General features: G+C 28.5%; 2 protein-coding genes across 3 annotated transcripts in view; both read right to left on the bottom strand.

Moving 5' to 3' along the window:
* Positions 1-605: 605 nt before the first annotated feature.
* Positions 606-22055, bottom strand: part of LOC132939976 (tyrosine-protein kinase transmembrane receptor Ror-like) — a 78563-nt gene continuing 57113 nt past the window's right edge. Inside the window, exons 2-16 of one of the 2 annotated variants that reach the window (XM_061007428.1) lie at positions 18449-18551; positions 18334-18377; positions 16072-16440; positions 12472-12541; positions 10145-10244; positions 5255-5491; positions 5039-5195; positions 4730-4969; positions 4511-4665; positions 4288-4444; positions 3893-4213; positions 3614-3749; positions 2465-2597; positions 2148-2397; positions 606-1387 (exon numbers count right to left, since the gene is read on the bottom strand). In XM_061007428.1, the coding sequence (XP_060863411.1) occupies positions 1365-1387; positions 2148-2397; positions 2465-2597; positions 3614-3749; positions 3893-4213; positions 4288-4444; positions 4511-4665; positions 4730-4969; positions 5039-5195; positions 5255-5491; positions 10145-10244; positions 12472-12541; positions 16072-16440; positions 18334-18377; positions 18449-18551 (2495 nt within the window). In that variant the 3' untranslated portion in view covers positions 606-1364. Of the gene's footprint in view, positions 1388-1781; positions 2398-2464; positions 2598-3613; positions 3750-3892; positions 4214-4287; positions 4445-4510; positions 4666-4729; positions 4970-5038; positions 5196-5254; positions 5492-10144; positions 10245-12471; positions 12542-16071; positions 16441-18333; positions 18378-18448; positions 18552-22055 lie in introns of those variants that run through there. The other variant, XM_061007427.1, reaches the window with a different exon arrangement.
* On the bottom strand, positions 6470-10054 carry LOC132939978 (uncharacterized). Its single transcript, XM_061007431.1, has one exon. It carries the CDS (start codon positions 7838-7840, stop codon positions 7058-7060), a length of 783 nt encoding a protein of 260 aa, XP_060863414.1. The 5' UTR covers positions 7841-10054; the 3' UTR covers positions 6470-7057.

The raw sequence follows: 22055 nt of genomic DNA, 5'->3' as shown, positions 1-22055 counted from the left end.
ACGATTTAACTTATTATGTTGTTTTTCCAATTATTAAATTAATTGTTGGAACTCGAAACTTTTTGCTGTTAAACCATGCACAATTATTTTCTATGTATAATGACATTTTCAACATATTTAAACTAATTCTAAGCTATTATAAAAATATGCCACAAAAGCTGTTCATCAGTGTGTCATTTTATATGGTCAGGTGTGTTTATTGGCATATGATCAATTATGTTCATAATTTGAGCAAAACATTTGTAAATACAATGAACGAAATTCTGTAGAACAAATTGCGAATAATTTACAATTTGTGATAATTATTGACTTTGATCTAGCGTATATTTTATGTATGTTTTTTTTTAAATATTTCAATATTTTGCCAAAAATATGTTTTTAAAATAGGATAAGGAAATTACAGATGTGTTTCAAATAAAAAATAATACACAATACAAAATAAATAACCAAATTAACTATATAGACTCATATAAGTGGCTTATTGTGACTATAAAATGATATAGTAAAATAGTGGGTCGTAATTCCTGCAATATTCTAGGATAATTTTTTTTTTTTTTTGATGGACACGTGATATAATTAAGGTAATATAATGACATTATGTTCTTAATAATCGAAACACTTTTATTTAGATATATAGTATAATTATTCTGTAAAATATAAATAAAAACACAAGTATAATAGCGGTTTCTTTGAAAACATTTTCAACAGTCTTTATATTATAAATTTATAAGTTATGTTTACACACTAAAACATTAAGTAGACTAGAGTGTACCGTTACAATATGAGTATAAAAAAAAAACAATTTACACATTACTCTTACGACATTTGATTTTAAGTAAACATAGTTATACATAATATTATAATAGAAAAATGTAATTAATTCTTAAAGAATTATAATATTACCAAGTAAACAATATTATATACTAATTATTATTAGTCAAAATATACAAAAAAAAAAAAAAACAGGTAATAATTAATAAATTATATTATACATTATTTGTGTATGTACAATAAAAACACTTATGTACACCTGATAAGTAATAATAATAAAAGTAGTAGGTTATTATTAATAGGTACAAGACAAACTACTATCTCAACAACGTCACAACTCTAACAAAATTAACACAACCATATTATGGTTTTCAAGAATTCAATCGTACACTGGTGTTTTCACTCGTGATTTAAAAGCGTAACATTTCTTAATCGCATACATGAATGAATTTGAACACGGCAGATGGAGTATGCACAAGAAAATTTAGTTTAAACAAACGTTAAATGTATGGCACGAATAAGACTTGGCGCGTGGAAGACGGTTAATTATGAATTCTTGTGATGTGACAGAAGAATATGATCAAATAATTGTTTTAATATTGAACACGAGCAACACCTGTAACGTAAGCGATTGCCATTGTTAATACAGTGAACTTTTGATATTTAAATGTAATTTTTAATTCAATGTCTTATAAATAATTTTAAGCAATCATTTTGTCACATTGAATTGATATTTGGTGTTTGAAGTTTGAACTATTGAAGTATGATTGCTGTTTACACATGCATTAACAGTGTCATGAATATTGCTCATAGAAGGTTTAATTGTTAACAATCATTTAAATACATGACCATTAATTTTGCATAAACTTATAAATTATAATTACTTGAATTTTTACGAAACATGTTAATGGTTAAGTGCAATTTATAAAGCAGATTTCTTCCCTAATATCAATCACATTTAAGTTAATTCAAAATTAAGTACAATTTTGATAAGAAAAAAAGAAAGCGTATTTATAAAAATAATAATATATTATAATAAATAGATAATTATAACACTAACTAAATTTGTACAGTCTTTAGATGAAATTAACTATTATGAGTATGAAATTCTGTTGTTTAACTAAGATTAAGCATAATACAAATATTCTAATATTTGTTAAACACCACATCAATTGACGAATAATGATTTTAAGAAAATTTACATTTATGTATGTTGGGTGAATTGATGAGGGAAATGCACTCAGATAATTAACTATATGTTGTAGTAAGGCAGTAAGCATTTGATATTTATGTACAAAAAGGGATTTCTACATGAGAATAGACTTTAGTGACTCATATGTTGACTGGCCTACAAGTAGATGACACATTTGACGAACCTGTGCGATCAGATTGACTTCCAGGGCGCACCATAGAGTATGTCATAGTAGGTGCTGCTGATACAGACATGGCTGCCCATTGTCGAAGTCGAGAGTGGATTTCTGTGAAATTGGGTCGCCGTACAGGTGCCTCGTGCCAACACTCCATCATGAGTGAGTACATTCTTGATGGACATTCTTGAGGGCACGGAAGTAGTTGACGCGAACGAATCATTTCAATTACTTCCTGATTACTATATCCATAATATGGCTAAAGAATAAAATAATATCTTGGTTAATAATGGTCATTATTTTAAGCAAATATAGTAAGCATTTACTTGTAAACCATAGCTGTAAACTTCCCATAATACAACACCAAAACTCCAAACATCAGATTCAGTTGTAAATTTACCGTACAGAATGGATTCAGGTGGCATCCATCTTACAGGTAACAATGATTTTGATTGTACTCTGTAAATTCAAAATTAGAAATATAATAACTGCTTAAAATTAAATAGTATTTTAATAATTGTTTTAAGTATTTAATCAGTTTCAAAACTTAATAGTTAGGTAAAATTGACATTGTTAAATTCCAAAAAATACATCTCATAGGAATTTAGTTTGAATTGATATTCTGAACAAGACAGATAAATTATAGTGATTTATTATACAGTACATACATATTTTTAGTACTGTTTTACTAACTAAAATACAATTAATCATATGCAACAATAATAATAATTAATCATTAAGGCCCCTGCAAATGTGTCATTTTTAAGGAGTTGTGTTTAGGCAATTATTTCGTTCCTGCGATTACTGATCGTCTTTGTGTGTATAGTAAATGATCATTAGTGTGTGTATACTCCCCTACCATCACTCGCGACCCGCATCAATTTACACTTCATTGTTATTTCTTATCTGGTTTATGGTCGCACGCAGGCGCATGCACAAGTCATTTAAAGTCATTAGAAAACCAATTTATGGACGTGAAATAGTCATCGCACTGACAAAAATTAAGGTACTTCTAGTGGTTCGATTTGAAAAATGTTTGTGTTGGTAAACAAGTTTACTTTGCATCGGTTGGAGCACTTTTCAATTCTAGCAAATTCTTGACGAGAATAAATGTTTTACATTATATTTAATATTATAAATTTATAAATTTATAATATTAAATATATTAAAAAATATCCAAAATATTAAAAATATGCTCCAACCGATGCAAAGTAGACTTGCTGACCAATTAAAACATCTTTACATTTTTTAAATCAAACTACTAGAAGTACTTTAATTTTTGTCATTTATATTTATTGCTAATGAGTGTAAAACATTACATTTTATTTCGATTGAAGAATAATGGAGCTTTATCTGAGATTTATTCATTAAATATGGAACAAAATGATTGAATATTTGAAAATAAAAAGTATGTAATGTAAAATATTACAATGTATAATGAATAAAACTTATAAATATATACAATAATATCAAACCTGTAATAATCAGATGAATAAATATCCCTCGAAAGACCAAAATCTGATATTTTCACTGTAAGATTTTCAGCAACTAAACAATTTCTAGCAGCTAAATCTCTGTGCACGTAATGATGGCCACATAAGTATTCCATGCCTATATACAATAATTATATATTAATTAAATTCATGTGGCAAGGTGTCATGTGAGGACGCTCAGAAGAACCGATTTTTGTCGGGCTATGGCATGTTCTCTAACTGGACAGTGTATAGCTACAAGTAATAATAATAAACACTGACCTGAAGCTATCTGAGTAGCAATATACATAAAATCTGCCTGGTTAAGTGGTGGTGCTATTGGGGAATTTGGTGAATGTGGAGAGCGGGCCATAAGGAATTCATGTAAGTCTCCACCAACCATGTATTCAAACAATAAGCATGCTGGACGTGAACACATGCCTACCAAGCAAACCACATTTGGATGTCGTAGTTCTCCCATTAAATCAGTTTCACGTTTAAAGTCTGCTGCAGTCTTAGCGCTTGCACCTTCTTTCAATGTTTTAATGGCTACCATAATTATGGTACCCATATCATTGGCCACTTGACCTTTGAAAACTTTGCCTATTTAAATATATTATGAAAGTAAATTCATATTTAATTAATTAAGAATACATATTTTAAATGAAAATACATACCAAAAGCGCCTTCTCCAATTTCCTGTAAAAATGTGATTTCACCCAAAGCATATTGTCTAACTTTACAGTATTTATCTGATTTTTGACTTGAAGCACTCGAGCCTGGTATTAGTGATGATAATTCTAGACCATTAGTCTTCCCTTTTACAATGTCTTGCTACAGATAAATATTAAAAATATGTTATTATGTTGATATGCATATATTTTTATTGTATTCAACTACTTTTTGATTTGTGTAAGGTGGCAGTCTACGACGTATCGCTGAATTCCGTCGTTTACTTTTTCTTCGAATACAGCAAATTACCATTACCACCAGTACAATAAATAAAGAAATACTGACTGTGCTTACAATGAAAATTGGCAATTGAAGAGTTCTCACTAAACATAACAAGATCACTTTAAATAAAATCCTTTACAATTTTTCCTTTATCAAATAACTCACTGCAATGTGGAACATCACATATCACTTTTTTCATTTGCCCTGTGTCTGGCATTTCAATAACACACCAAGGTTCACTTTCTTCAGATCCTGGATTACGACAGAAACGATGGCCTCCTTGAAGTTCTTTGTAATCAGATGTTTTTACAATTAACTGCTGACTCCAACGAACACATGATAGATTTTGATATGATGATATTGTGCCGCGGTATGAAACTCCTAGTCCCCAATAACACTTTTCATCTTAAAAATAAAAATAAACTCATATAATGTACTAATTAATAATAGTTTACAATGTATTTGTTATTTTACCTTCATTGACTTCTGGTTTCTCAATACCAAGTTCAAAACAATCGGTTTTTGGTAAAGAAGAACAATTAGGTAAATTAACAAAACGTCCAAGTAAATGATGTTTTTTGGCAATTGCGTGCTCTTGACTACAAATGTCGTTTTCCAGTAGTTCACAGTCCTGTAACAAATATTGTATAAGTAATATAAAAAGCTGTTATTGAAATTAGAAAAACAAACCTCTTGGCACACAAGCAATGGTTTAGGTATGGTCCTATCTTTTCTACACAACGGATATGCAGTATGACAAATTGAAGGGAGAGCATATTTTGCACAACCCGGGGTCATATCAGTAGATCGTGTAATCACTTTAAAAGCTGAACTGAGATTTCCTTCAATAAGAGCTTGCGAAGAATTGGCTGGTATATATACGTTTTGACCTTGTAGGTATTTTGAACAATGTGATCCTTGGTACATCTAAAATTAAAATAAATTTAACTATTAACTAGATAACAAATTTAGTATTACAAATAAAATATTTTAATTCAGATGTTTTCTTTAGATTAAAAGCTAACTTAAGAGGACGCCACACCTGCATATGTTGTCTCCGTCTTACAAACGCGTAACATACCAAATTTACGCTCAGAAATTCAAGTTTTTTTAGCTTAAAAATTAGAGTTAATCGACCTATTATGAAACTTGATGGTAAGAACATTATCTGTGTTTTGTTGGAAGTGTATCTGTAATCTGGTAGAGCGATTAGGTAGGTAGGTACTACCTAGTGACAATTAATATATTTAACAAAGTATTTTATTATTTTTAGAAGTTTTATGTGTTCATATAGTTATTTAATCTAATCATATTTGTCATTAACTTGTTATTCTAAAAAATTACTGATACAAAAAAATATTATTGTTATGAACTATATTATGCGACAATTCAGAAGTATCAAACAAAATAATTATTGACATTATTGTATTAGTTAATTAAAATATATTCTGTGTTTCAACAATTAAGTATCTAGGTATGTATTTATTCTTATTTATTTTACAATAATTCTGTTTTTAAGTGAGTTATGTGCATTTTTAATTTACATTTATTATACATTCTTTAACTCACTTAAAAACTGAATTATCGTAAATACTTCTAACAAAACACAGATAATGTTCTTACTATCAAGTTTCATAATATTATAATTCACTCTAATTTTCAAGCTAACAGCATAAAAGTAAAATTTCTGAGCGTAAATTTGATATGTTACGTGTACGTAATACGGACACACATGTGTGACGTCCTCTTGACATGAAATGTTAATCGCTTACAATAACAATATTTTTATATTAAAATGATAACTTGTGCCCGAGGCTTATGCATTCAGACTAATATTAATATTTATAATAATTAAGAAAGCTCAGCGACTACAAAACAATAGTTTTGTAAAATATTATTAGATTTTAGTTATAGAAAACACATTTTAACCTTTGTTTCTGTATTTTATTCAAAATTTTAAAATATAAAAGGGTGAATAATTTAGATTACCATTCAAATATTAAGAAAATACAACAAATTTTTCTGAAATTAAATTATCTACAAATAAAATATAGTCCTACTATTTATGGAAAATATATCTAGTAAATACTTATGAATATTATATGAGTGTAAACATTGAACAATATAATATATATTAGTCCAATTTTTAAATCTACTAGGTATTATTTAAACTTTACAATGAATAGTTTAAATTATTTCAAATTCATAAATAACTCATTAAACTTAATTAAATTTATTCCAACACACTAAAATAAACAATTTTACAATCTTTTTTTAACATAATATGTATAATGGTTTTAAATTTTTAATATTATCTATAATATTATATAAAATTACTATAATGGATTAGTAAAAACCGCCTTAAAGGGACATATTATAGATTTAACAAAACCAAATATATTTTTATTTATTATACAATAAAAAAAACTAAATACATTAATTGGTGGAATTCATTGTTTTGACGCATGAGTAAAATAAATAAATTACAATTAATTAAGTATAATAGTGGTGATTTTTTTTATACAATGATTTGAATCGATATAAATTATTATTACATTTGCTTCTCAAATGATCATAAGTATTTTTTACATACTGAATAGCAATCATATAATCTCGGAAAATTATAGAGTTTGTGAGATTCCTATTAGCAGTGCTGGTTTCTTCACGGACTTCTTTAGGGACTTCGTCTCTAGTAATATCTTTTGGTTTTTCTTGATGTGTAACGTCAATATCATCATTTAACTCACATAAAAGTTGCTGCAAATCATTTTTACAAGTCGAAAAATTATTGCTAAATGTATTTTCCAAAGAATCATTTTTACTTGCGTCATCAAGCAGAATTTCAAAGCCAACCGAAACTCGTTGTAATACTTCATAACTGTATTTTAATTCACTGGGAAATGAACGGGAATTTAACCATGATTGTTTCATATTATCTTCAGCTTTATCTAGAAGTCGAGAAGTTACCCAACTATTATTTTCATTTATCCATCTCTTATAATGTGCATCATAATCAGTATTGAATGTTTGTTGAATGTACTGAGATTTAAACAGAGCAATGTTACTTTGACATTGTTTAGCTATAGTTAAAATACGGTCCATGATACCGGCATCGGAATCATCATAGTCTTCAGCATTATTTGTATTGTAACCACAAGGATTAATCCAAAACGGGTCGTTATTTTCTGAGTTAATATCGTTCACTGGGTTACATAAAACATTAGTAGTAAAAAGCAAGTATAATACTAAGGTATACATTGAACTTACTTTAAACATTTTAAAGAAACTACAAATTTATTAGAAACAAATACAAAAAAATACTATACTGAAACAGTAAAAATACATTTATTTATAATGTAGATTTATTTAATAATTGTTATATACAATTTGCAAAAGTTAGTAACTAGAAAAAATAGAAAACAAATGTTTAACCTTATTCAGGTGTTTATACAAAGACCATAATTGATTCATTTAAATTAATAATAATTTACATAATGTTCATTTTTAAGTTTTCAGGAACATTTCCACAAAGTATTTAAAATTTTTGTTAAAAATATTACTCATAGGTACTTAAGTAGCTAAACACTTGTTTTTCTTCACAGCCCAAAGATAAATATATACAAAAAACAATTGTATTAATTTACAACAGGATGTAAACTATTTTTCCACATAACCGATGTACTTCTCTATATTTTTTTTCTAACGTGGCATAAGTTTATATTCATAAAAAAGACATTTTATCAAATCTTTAATTAAATAATAGTTGTTTTTATTTGACTTGTTTTAAAAACATAAATTCTACCAGTTATATTTGTTTCAATAATAATCATAAATTATGTAATATTTTAAGTAACAGCATAAAATAATGCTGATACTTACTTTAAATAATATACCTATGAAACATTCAATGCATATTTAAAGAATTTTATAAATTAGGTATAACTAAATTATTTATTGTTATTTTAGGTATTTAAATAAATAAAATATTTTTTTCATAAGATTTAAGATTTTTCAAAGATATGATAATTTTTAATTTATAGGGGAGATTGGGCAGATTTGAATGCGAGGTACGTTTGAATTTGTCTAATATAATTTGCTACAGATTATTTACATTAATAAAAATAATAATCTAAGTTGGTGACAATGTTTTGTATACCATATGTGATCATCAGGCATTTTTGAACAATTTTGTGATAAACAAAAATGATAATGTAATTTTCCGGCTTTTTCAAAAAAAAATTGTTGTTTCCATAAGAACATTTTGGAAACTAAAATTCAAAATCATAAGTTTAGAATTAAACATACCTAATCAAAATATTTTTGCCTAGTAATATATTTAATGTACATACATTATTTATAATTATTAAAATTTATATTACGATTATTATTGACTATTTTGGCATGGGGTAGATTGGCATTTTCATTAATAGGGTAGATAATAGGGTGTAATATAGGTTCCTCCTTCTTGAAATACCTATCTTATGGATGGAATAGACTAGTTTACTGGATTTTTGTCATAATATGTGGATTTATCTATAAGAAAACCCAAAAAACTAAATTTTTACAATAAAAAAAAAGTTGACAAGAAAACATCTAAACATAATTGTAAAAAAAATGTTATTATATTATAATGAGCTATTTTTATTATTAAAATAAATAAAAAGTTTAATTTAATTTAATGTTTATTTATGTTCAACATTCAAATGTGGCCTTTTAATTATATAAGACACATATTCAAATCTACTCCCTGCACGTTCAAATGTACCCCATGGGGGGGGGGTAAATTTGAACAAAAATATACTTAACTTTATAATTAGAAATTAAATTGGTTATTTAATATAAAAGGTTGTTATGAGTCAAATAGTATTCACAACCATCGAGACATTCTAGACTACAGATTGTAATTATCAAATATAAAAAAATAAAATGTAAATTTAATTCAAATCTGCCCCACTTTCCCCTACAGTAAGAATCATATTATTAAAAAAAATATATTTATACTGAGTGATTTACCCAGAATGCTCATTCCCATTTTAGATTCTGCACGGAGCGTGGTTTTACAATGGTATTTATTTTTTTTTTTTATCCTGTAGACAAAATTTCTACCAGAAGGAGTACAAATAGGATTTGATTTCAACAAATATTTATCATTTAGCAAATAGGATCAAAATGGTACTTTAGAGAGGTCATTTTTCAATTTTCTCAATAATTATTCAATGTAATGGGAAAAACCATAGACCAACTACAAAAATCGCTAAAAACGGGATTTTAATTTCTAACGCTTTGCTTATCACCATAGAAACGAATAAAAAAATTGTGACAAATTTAAAAATGTATCTTTGTACCATGAAGCTATATGATATAACTGCAAATTAAATACCTATACCTACTTACAGGTTAGGTACAATTGCGTAAGAAGTTTCACTTTTCTTAAGCGTTCTTGTGACACACTTTATTTCAGTTCAAATTTTAAAGGATTCTTATAATTTACTATCAATAGTTCTTAAAACGAATACCAACAGTTAAAAGACATTAGGGCAACAATAGATTAGACACATTTACGAAATAATAAATACTTACTTGGCATATTGGGTAAGTTAAGACTTGACTAAGCTCTGGAATAGTTTCGAGTGGGCTTTGCTGTTCATTGATTCCAAGGTGCGAGTTGATTTTGGTTTCCCTAAAAACAATAATTTTAATCAAACTATAATTAACTGCAATTTATGTTAAATCAATAATATTTAAATACTTTTTTATGAGGTTTTCAGCACAACATGCTAAAATAGTTGTTATAAGTAGGAAAATCAAATTAAACATAATATTCTCAACAGACATCATAAAATAACCAAAGAATAACTAAATTAATCTATGAATACATCCATTAAGTAGACAAATGACAAATGAGTAGGAAATATTTCTACAGAGACAATTTGATCATCTTGAGATAAATATTTCATTAATATTAAATGTTTTAATATTAAATGTTTTAATATTAAATAATAATTGTTGTCTGTTGAATAATTAATAATGATGAATGAATATTGATATTATAAATATTATTATTATTTCACTGATGTAAGCTGATACTGATTTTTGTATACAATTTGGCGCGCATGCGCTGGTATATTATTATAGTCGTTGATCTCGTACCTGTGCCACAATCATTGGGTCACGTAGGTTTTTGTAACGTCTTTGGTATGATTTTATCATACCGAACGGCGGCAAATTCAAATTTCAAGTGGTCGTTGCAGTACGTATACCATTATCGATTATAAAATATAATACTATTTATTAATTATACCTAATCAATGTTATTTAATATTCTAATTAAATAATAACCAATTAAAAATTGATTTGTCCGAGCTGTAAAAAAATGTAGTACGAATAATTGTAGGATTTAATGCAGATGTCTTGCTCAACGTTTAACGACGGTACCTACCAATAATGTAAAACGATTTTTTAAGATTTAGATTAGAATTATATTAAGAGTTATTAAGTTATTAAATCTACTCTCGTGCACGCTTACCGACAACAATCCTTGTACATATCAACCAGAACTATATTACATAGGTTCTTAGTAAATAAAATAATATCCAAACTAAATACGGTACTGCCCGGGCTCGTGAGTATTTTGTATCGTCCCACCGTCCACAAATATAATCGACATGGCGTGTATTTATACTCATCAAAAAGTAATTTAATAATTCAACGGTTATTTTTTTACAGCTGGTAAGAGTGTGCTAATCGTTTGCAAGGATTTCAACATACCTAATCAATTTAATCCTATATACGGCTATGCCTAGATGCATTTTCGTGGATCGAGAAACAGATAAGAATTATTTTGAATCACATGGCGGAATATATGTGGAGGTCAAAGCTAAATGACAGAAATCAATTTAATAATAATACGTTTATTTATTTGGTTCAAGAAAAGATTACAATATTAAGATTACCTTACCTATATTTGATATTTTGAAAAACGCATTGCAGAATTTGGCCTGCGTCTTATAATTGTATATAATTTTCTTCGGACATTTATTATATAATAATAATAACAATTTTTTTTTTAAATACCTATATTGTTATTATTAATACCCATTACCCATTTATGATTTTTTTGTATATGTTTAATAAAAAAAAAATGAATTACTATCTGGACCTATATGTAATATGATATTTGTTACTATTGTCTATTATTATGATTTATGGTTGGAGGGACGATTCAACAAAACTATAGTACCAATTAAACATAAGCATCTAAATTGGGGTAAAGTTTATAAATATTGATAAACAAATCTACAAAAAATAATATGATGTCAGGGTACGAACACAGTGAATTCGGTTACGTCCAAGTTTGTTTATAAAAATCTAAATCATATTCGACTACCTATATAAAATATAGTAACTATATCGTTGTAGCAGTTTATAAAATGTAATATATATATATTTTATTAATTAACCCACGGAAACTTAGGCTAGCTATTGGGTGGTTTTTAACTGTGTGGGAGGGTACTGAAGGTTTAAACACGTTTACACAGTTTGTCAGATTTTTAGTGGGCACCCGTAGGTATCTGCCATGCCCGGGTGGGGGATGGCGGCACTTCTCTCCGGACACCGTGACTTGCCCGAAGAAAAATAATATTAGGGGACGGAGTGGCCGAGGTTTTGAACCGACGCCTTAGACCGCTCGGCCACTCCGTCCCCCAATATAATATTATTACAATACATATTTACTTATTAGTTTATTTATTTTCACATTTAAACATAATATTACTAACCTCAAACCTAAACCTTTGATAATGCAACTAATTTTTCTCGAGCCAGAGAAACTTTAACAAAAAGAGTGACTCGAGCCCAGTCAGCTATAATAATATTATAATATGAGATATCGTAAAAACATTACTTACCCTTCTAATACTACCGGATACTGGTTTGAAAATCCGAAATGAGGTATGTCTATACTGGATTCATCGTGGCCTGTAAAATAAAATATCGATTAAAACATGATTGATTTAACTAGAGTATAATTTTAGGTATGTATTAGCTATAACAATATGTAAAATATACGCACGTGCCGACTAAATACACGTTATTAATTAAGTTTTAAAAATGTCTCAACAACTATAATAATATATTAAGTAGTGTATAATATGCAGGGTTTTTTTATATACATATACGAAAATAATTAATAATAAATACTGTGGCTGCGTGAGCCCAAGACTAAGTCATACCTACCTATAGTACCTACCTACCAAACTACCAATATGCCGCAATCAGCTAGTGACGCCCAACTCAGCCCAAAAGATATAATATAATATTGACTCAGGGAAAGAGGATGATTAATATTATATTAAAATGACCAAAATGTCTGTATGTAGTGATCGCTTCAGTTCATATATAGGTATATATATAATATTTAATATTATATAGGTTCCACTGTAACAGGCTGCAGCCGTATACGGCACTCTCCCCTACATTAGTTCCTCTGACATAATAATAAATTCTATAGGCACATACACATGTTGCAGGCACACATACACATAAATATTTCGGTCATTTATTACTGCCTATGGAGGTGAGTTGTTTATGTACACGTATGTAATTACGATGCGGTCTAGTGTCATCCTTAACCCTGTATAATGTTAGAACGCATCACGAAGCGTGCATAATATAAGGTGCAGTTCCGATTAATGGTGGTATCTGCAATTAGCGACAATAATATAATAATATAAGTCGTAGGTACTCGGTCGATTTAGGTTAGTGAACAAACAAAATAAATACTGAATGCTGAATACACTCCGAAAATTCACGTCATAAAATATTATATCTGCACAATAAACGATACACGTATAATAATTAAAACATTCAGCTTTAATTTATTTTTCTAGTGATTACTTATTGACACTGAGCTATCAATAAATTGCTATTTCCTTTTTGTTACAATATTACAATTTTACGTCAGCAGGTTATGAATAGATAGGTAAAATATGGTAAACGTTCATATGAGGTACAATTTTTAAATAAATATTTCAGGGATATAGGTACTTGATAATTTTATTCGATCTGCCATATAAAATTCTTCTACTTCTGCATAATAAAATAAATTGTTATTCAACGTTTTGTAAATTCATCGATGTGTCTTTTATTATTGAGCTTTTGGAATCAATATAATATGATTACGAGTCTTCGCAATAACATATCGGTCTACTGTATATAGAATAGGTACGTACCTATAATTTAGAAAATGTATAATAGGAAGGCAACAATTAAGACAACAGTTTTATTACCATTAAGTTTGAATCCAAAAGCAACACACGCACGATTATGCTGTAATACATATTATTTATTTGTTATAACCATAAATGAATCAACGGGATTTACTTAGGATTAAGATTAGTGGGTAGTTATTTATCTCAGCCGACTTTTATATACTACCAAATGTTACAGTCCTTCATATGATTTATATTATAAAGGGGGTGATTTTTTCCATATTTTTACAAAAGCAGCCTAAAAATATTTAATACGAATGTATATAAATGTTTTGAATTAAACCACATCGTATTACATCGGAGGTTCCTAACTAGGGCGCCTGCAACTTAGATTTATATAGGTAATTGGATTTTTATTTTTATAAAACATTTACCTACAAATTACAATAACAATAATTATGAAATTATTTCACTACAATGTTCAGTATAATTTATAGTATATAGTATAAGTCTGGTTTTGCAATACGATACATACGAACAAAACCAATCTTAGGCCTTAGAAGAAAGCAATATTTAATACCCTATAGGATTCCGTGAATCAAAAACGGTTGGGCATCTCTGGATTAGCTATATAATATTATATAAGGTGTAACTACAGTAAATTATAAAATTATAATGATACTAGGTAAGTTTGGATAAACTGCAGTGAGAAATGCATTGCTATACAATATTTTTATACAACATATTACACATATTTTTTAGCTATTCGTTTTTATTCATTTTTTTTTTCTACAACAAATAAGTACATATTACTATAGTTGCGATAGTTGTACTCAAAGGTAAATATTAAACTTCGTATTTTCTAGAGCAAATACAACTGAAACGAATAAAAACTGCATAGAAGATTATTCCACAGTTCCGAAAACTACCATACTCTTTCGCAAGTTCACTCATGTGATTATTCCGCATAACAACAACTTAAATTCGTTCATTAATCGGAATGGTAAAATATTATATACTTTTGCGAAATGTATACATAGTATAACTTTTAAATTACTCAAGCTTAGAAAATGGTACGTTGAATTCACGTACTTGTATATATATAGGTAGGTATTGTAAAAACAAACTTCATGCATTATTTAAAACATAAAATTATACACCCAAAAATATGTTTATTAAAAACAGTGGCAATAGTATAACGAAGTATAATATTATTAAATATCAATACGATGTAGCTGTTCACTTGCACACAAACTGCAGTGATTCCGAGAAGTTTTACCGACTCAAACTGGATGTTATATGGTTGGATGTCTATATAATTTTTACTGCATCTGCATAACTTTTAAGGAATAAGACTGCAGAATAGCATCGCCCACTAAACACTATTGAGGGGAGTATGCTGGAGAGCATCATCGGTTCTCCGCGGTTATTGGATTGTTTAATATTTATTTGAATTGTTGACATTTGATGCAGTAGTATACGTATATTATTAATAATTCTAGAAAAAATAACTGAAATGCTTCGATAATTTATACAATAGAAATTATAAATTATAATCCTTTTAAATCATAATATATATATATATTATGATTTAAAAGTATTATATAATACGTGTCAGGCCTGCAGACAAATTATTCCAGACCTACTTTTGATTCTATATTTTATCTAACGACTAATCAGTAATCTCAAACATATTTTAATATGCCTATTTGATGAGAATCAATACATTTGATTGTTTTTATAATATTTATCACTGGCCATTGTTTACACCGAAATATATATAAATATTTTAACACGTTTGAGAAATAAAACGGTGGGATTTCAAATAAGTTAAGTAAGTAACTCATAACATGTTTAGGATCGAAACCCAAATCTACTCACATCCCTATATACGAGCCCGTATGATATAGGTAGTATAATATAATACTATTTGATGAGTGTGTGAGAAATGCGAGTGATTACCATCGAACGGGAGTTTTGAAAGTTTACAACAAGCAGTGGGAGGCATAACTCAGCATAAGGCATTTATCAAATAAGTGAGGGTAAAACACAATTTTTCATACACGCACTATATATCCACTGCCAGCACATTAAATTAATTCAAATTTAATCTTGGATTACATACTTATACAGTATACAGGCTGATTTTTATAGATAGCTATAATTAATTATATACCTAGGTAGATCATCCAAATTAACAATAGGAACAACATGCACTTCCCCCACCCTTTACTAGTACATAGATTAGTAAACATACACAGATCACATTATAATAATATACACAATTTTCGAACTCACTGAAACGGTTGACTTTGACAATGAGTATTGCGGTGGACTGTATTTCCTCAATGCCGTTAGTGGCCTTGCACGTGAAAAATCCCTTGTCGTGCACCTCCAGCTTGTTGATCCGCAACCTAGACCCAAGTCCGTTCTTGTGCCTGGACTGAAATCGCTTGACCGTCAGTCGGGGCTTAGACTTTTTCTCACTGTTCCCGCCGTCGCTCCCACCACCGCCCCCGGCGCCGTCTGATCCTCCGACCGGCACCTCGTTCATGTACCATTGGATCCTAAGTGGTGGCGGCTCACCGGTCACCTCACAGTTGAGTTTCACCGATTTGCCCGAGTCTCTCGTGATGTTGTTCAGTTGCCGGACGAAATGCATGACGCCTGTTTGGGACGACGGACAAAAATTGAAAAATTACTCATTTAAAAAATAATTATATATTACGTAATACTGAAAAAAATTTTAAAATCTTAAGATTAAAAAAAAATAATTTGAAAACCCATGATTAATATAGTCTTAATTTATAAAACAATAGCACTTTTAATTGCTGCTGCAGGTGTGTGTAGCAAATGCATATAATAATAGGCGATTTAATAGGCAATTATAACGAAGTATTTAAATACAAAATAAAAATTGAACAACTCAAAAATATATTTAAATTCAAGTTTATTATAACCGTATGATTGTAGGAGTATACTATTATAATGGGATTATTGTTGTGTAATTACTAATTACGAAAATATACAGAAAAAAATGTTGTGTGTGGGAAATAACTACAAATTATTTAATAATGTACCTAATACAAGTATTATGTAATATATATCAACATTTTCATACGAAATATATAACAATTTTATCTGTGCTAAAAATCAAAGCCGTAATATTTTGCCAACACAAATAATTGCAACATTATGTAAGTACCTTTGCGTTTATAAAAAAAAAATATTTTTTGTAATTTTTCATTAAAATTGCCTATATAAAACTCCTTTAAAAAAATGGGTGTGTGTCGTCTCGATGACTCGACATTTTTATGATATTATTATTATTTTAAGATAACACATTAGTCATTACAGTATTATCCATAGTAATTTTGTTATTTATTGCAAAAAAACATGAAATACATTTAAATATAATAAAAAAATATAAGTACATATATTATTACAGTTAATATTATTATTTATTATTGTGAGTATAAAAGGTGATATGATTTAAAGTAAGAATGTATGAGATTTAAATTGTGCTTCTTGGATTTTAAATTATATTAAACAAATATGCAATATTATGTAATATAACGTTTTGTATATTATTCCATCAAGCGGGGTTTTAGAAAAATTAAATTTAAAATTATTTTCGTGTTAATTAAATCGCATGATCTTTAATTATTAGTTAAAGTATAACATTCAACTTCAAAATGAAATACTTGTTCAGCTACACTAATTAAAACGTTAAAAATTAATCAGTAATATCTTTGTAAACTATCTTAATCTGATGAAGGTTATCGTAATATACTATAGGTATGGGAGCGTATATACATTGTAGTATAGATCGTATCATCACCAAATACGGGTACTATTATAGGTACCTAATATGTGTTTATGTTTAAGACAATTTTGAACGTAGTATAATATATTATTTGAATATATTTCTAAGTAACAATAAAGATAAATTTACATAATATTATAGGTATTATGTAGATATGTATATGTTGTAGAGACGTATACAAATACAGAGATGATAAAAATAATTATACTCATCAGTCATCAGTGATCAAGGTTGAAATGACAAAAAAAGGTTATTTTTTAATTTTTTATTATTGTTATATCTTCTGTATATTTTGTATTCTTTGGGTGCTATTTATTATACCGCCTTTAACAATTTAGTGATTTACACACGTAGTTCTTTATATTGTTCATAATACAGAATAGATCCGTAAAATTGAATAATTCTATGTTAAACGCATATATTAAAATATATTATAAAACTCTAGAAGTTAATATATTATTAATTCTATTGAACTCAACGATATAAAGTTCAAAAGTTATTTATGATGCGTTCGGCGTGTAAAATGTAAATTGTACCTACATTATACATTTCATATATATTTACGTTTACCTCCATAAATGCATTTACAGTGTTTTAAAATAAGCTTATTAACTATCTAAATTTCAAGAATATAATTGTGAAAATATTTTAGAGAAACTCGCTTTAGAACTATACGAGAGAGGTGAGAGATATTAATTTAATATTAAACAAATTAACAAATTAATTAAACTTACTCGTCTTATTCCCTTTTGGCAAAAGTACATCGGAGTTGTCAGTTCTATATGAAATGAAAATTAATTATTATTAAAATAAACGTTATTTCTTTAAAATGTAGTTATCAATTATTACTCGTAAGCAGTGGAAGAGTTTGTGTCTGTGTCATAGTCATCATAATTGGAAATGCTACTGTATTCTTCGATGTTTGGCGCCGGTTCTCCTTCGTCCGGGAAAACTGTAAAAAATAAATTGTCACAGTTGTATTTAGTTGTATATAAAAAAGGCAATTACAATATAAAATATACTATTATTAAACATTGTTCAATATATTATATTAAATCCATGTGTATTACAATGGTATATTTTACTGCAAATTTTACTGCAAATGCAATAAAAACGTCAATCCATAGTAATATAAAGTCGATACAATATGTGATGTGATACAGTCGCGACTTTATTAAAGTCGGATTTATTTTAGGATGGAAAAAAATAATACGCCCATCGGTTGATCCTAACGGACCAACTTGGGAATGTGAGAGAGGCAGTTGCTGTCGTGTATGTATATTTCACAGTGTAAAGACGAAAATGATAATATTATACGCAGTGAGTCAGTCACTATAGTCAGTGAAGAATTACAATTACTACACTATAGTATTATACACTATACAGTTTACACATAATAATATATAAAGAAGCGAATCTATATCGTGAACATTATTATAATAAACATGTAATACAATACACCTATATGTGTTACACGGAATTTTTACTTTTTTACCAAATTGCAGTTTATAATTAACACGCCCCACGGGTCGTGCGTTTTGTCAAGTTCAAAGCATTCGAAAGCTCAGAAAGTGAAAAGTTCAGAAACATTTTTAATTGAAATAATTTGCATTTCGCAATGTGCAAATATAATTGCATGACGTTATCATAATATAAAAAAAAACTTTACACTTAAACTTCTTGACGAGAAATGTCACACCGGAATTTCTCGTGCGCGAATCGATTTAAAAGTTTAAGTACATTATGCTGCAGTGTATTTACACCGATTCCAAAAAATGCTCTTTGTGAACACAAAAGTTTGAACCACGGTGTAATAAAACTAAAATTTTTATTTTTTTTTTTTTCAATAACTCTTGTCGATGACTGTTAACAGATTGGTTGCCAAGATGGCAAACAAGTTATTAACAACGAATTTGAACACACGAACAACATATAATACAATTTGTACTATATCATACATAATATAGTTATATAGAGAAGGTATCTTACATTTTATGGATTTAAAAAAAAACTATAATTTAAAGTAAAAATGGATTACAAACGAAAACGAACCATTTAAATTGTATACCTAAACGAGGGCGTTGGAGTTACTTTGTTAAGTATAAATGTAAAATATAATATACCGTATAGGTGTGCATGTTTAGGATAATTCGTTACCAGCTATACAGAATATAGATGTTGGGTACCTATATAGCTACTATAATATAGTGCACTACAAATAATAATATATGTCAGTAAGATGCATTTTTCGAAGCTATGAGGTAGGTAATAGGTACGTGTCGTATATTATTTGTGGGTCATATACTATTATACTCACATTATGGATGTATATAAATCGTATACCGTTAAAAGCGTTATATTTTCAGTTAGCAAAACGATAACAAAAAAAACCCCCAACACCACAAAACCCAAACTATACGTCCTAGTGCGCGTACAACAACAACAATAATGGATGGTACCCGTCTACAATATTATTATTGACGTGCCCTTAAGCAACCAGGTGCCACGGTCACCACTACGCGCTATACGCCTATACCTATATCCACTCCATCTGCAGTATTTTATTGGACATCTGTCAACGGGACAAAAGTCGAAGCGTATACCACGAATATTCTCCCGAAACGACGACACGCAGTGCTGTTATATAGTGAAATAATAATAATAATAATATAATATACGGTGATGGACACGAAGAGTTACAACAATACGGGCTGCAATACGTACCTACGTACACAATATAATACAATAATAAACTCCTACATCAGACTATATAATATTATAAAGTAAGTATTAGTATTATTGTATATTTTTGTGTATATAGTGTATTTACGTGTGTGTGTGTCTGTTTTTAATCTGGCGTGTTCCCATGAATAAAACGAGGACAATGCACTGTCCACGGGCCCTTATAGATCGCACCCAAACCGTATAGTAAGTACGTGTGTAGAAAAAATTTTAGATGGTGATGAGATTGTGACGATAATATACTTTTGTAGTTTTGAAATAGAACGTGAAACATATAATAATAATAATGAAATAATGAATAATGAGTGGCGTATATAGTGACACGAACCGATATAAACGTGTAACAGATTGACACGCGGACTATTATTGATCATGTAATATCGTTATGTCCACGCTTACTCTATTATGTCATTATAATTAATAATAATACCTACAATAATATATTGTTCACTTTTAAGAACAGTATACTATACAATATTATTATATTGCATGGACGTAAGTCGTATAATATACCATGCTCATTGTCGAAAGTCGATGTATCATATTATTAATACTATTATGATTTGAGCCCATTTCACCGAATCCCATCTCGCCGAAACATAATAAAATAGAAATTTGTTTCGTTGTATGTGTATTAAAAAAATATTAATTTAATTTGTATCGTCAGGTAAAAAATCAAATAAAGTCAAATAAAATTGTGACTATAACCATTAATAATAAATTAAATAAATTAAGTATTTAACTATGTATAAGACATAACAGTAGTAAAAAAAATTAGTATGTCATTTTACATATTTAGTAAAAATATATAAACATTTTGAGTTTTATTCGAGAAGAAAGAAGTAGATAATTGCGTCTATAGATATTCCATGATTGTTATTTGTCCATTTCCAAATCTGAACTAAGATATATATTTTAGGTAATAATATATTATAATTGTATAATTAATTAGTATTTACTGCACATTAAGTTGCACGTTTTTCTAAGAGTTAATTCCCAAGGTGTAGTGCCTACCCAGCCTAGGTCTGATGAGTAAAAACCTAGGATTTTTCGGCAAAATGGGATCAGGAAAAATAGGATTCGGCCAAATGGAATTTGTTATCAATCCATATACAACTGGTTTTTTTTTGTCGGCCAAATGGGATTTGGTGAAATGGGATGAAACGACTTTGTCAGTGAAAATCCAGATCAACTATAGTTTTTTGTATAACCAACCTTTGATAAAAACCTTAATTGAAACGTACACCGAATATATATCAATCTCTATATACTGCATTTAATACGTGTCTGCGACCTATAGCAACTCTCGTGCCAGTCACCGTAGCAAATCAATCGACTAAAACCTTTGGATTCCTAAATTTAACGAATTCGTTTCATCAAGTTAAAAGAAAAACATTCAAAGGGTTCCACATAACCACGAAAACCCTCGTACCGCCGGACCAGTTACGAAATAAATCTCGGTTAATCCACACGGACACCGGCACACCTCAAAAGAAATTGCCTGCAGTAGAAATACTACCTATATATTATTATTATGAAGCATTTCAATATATTTTATCTCAACTGTCCAGTATCCATAAACTTCCTAATACCAGGTGGCCTTCTTCTCTATTCTGTCATTATCAGTATATTATTAACTACTAACATTACATTTATACATAATTGTATTATAAAAGTAGTGAGTATATAATTTAAAGTATAAATTTGTAAAAAG

This window comes from Metopolophium dirhodum, chromosome 2 (assembly GCF_019925205.1).
Source record: "Metopolophium dirhodum isolate CAU chromosome 2, ASM1992520v1, whole genome shotgun sequence".
Taxonomy (NCBI): Eukaryota; Metazoa; Arthropoda; class Insecta; order Hemiptera; family Aphididae; genus Metopolophium; species Metopolophium dirhodum.
The sequence above is the reverse complement of the archived record's forward strand: the minus strand, read 5'-3'. Positions and strand labels throughout refer to the sequence as shown.

Bases quoted from the DNA above. Each gene is read 5' to 3' on its own strand.
- LOC132939978 (XM_061007431.1), bottom strand. From the start codon at position 7,840: ATGTTTAAAGTAAGTTCAATGTATACCTTAGTATTATACTTGCTTTTT.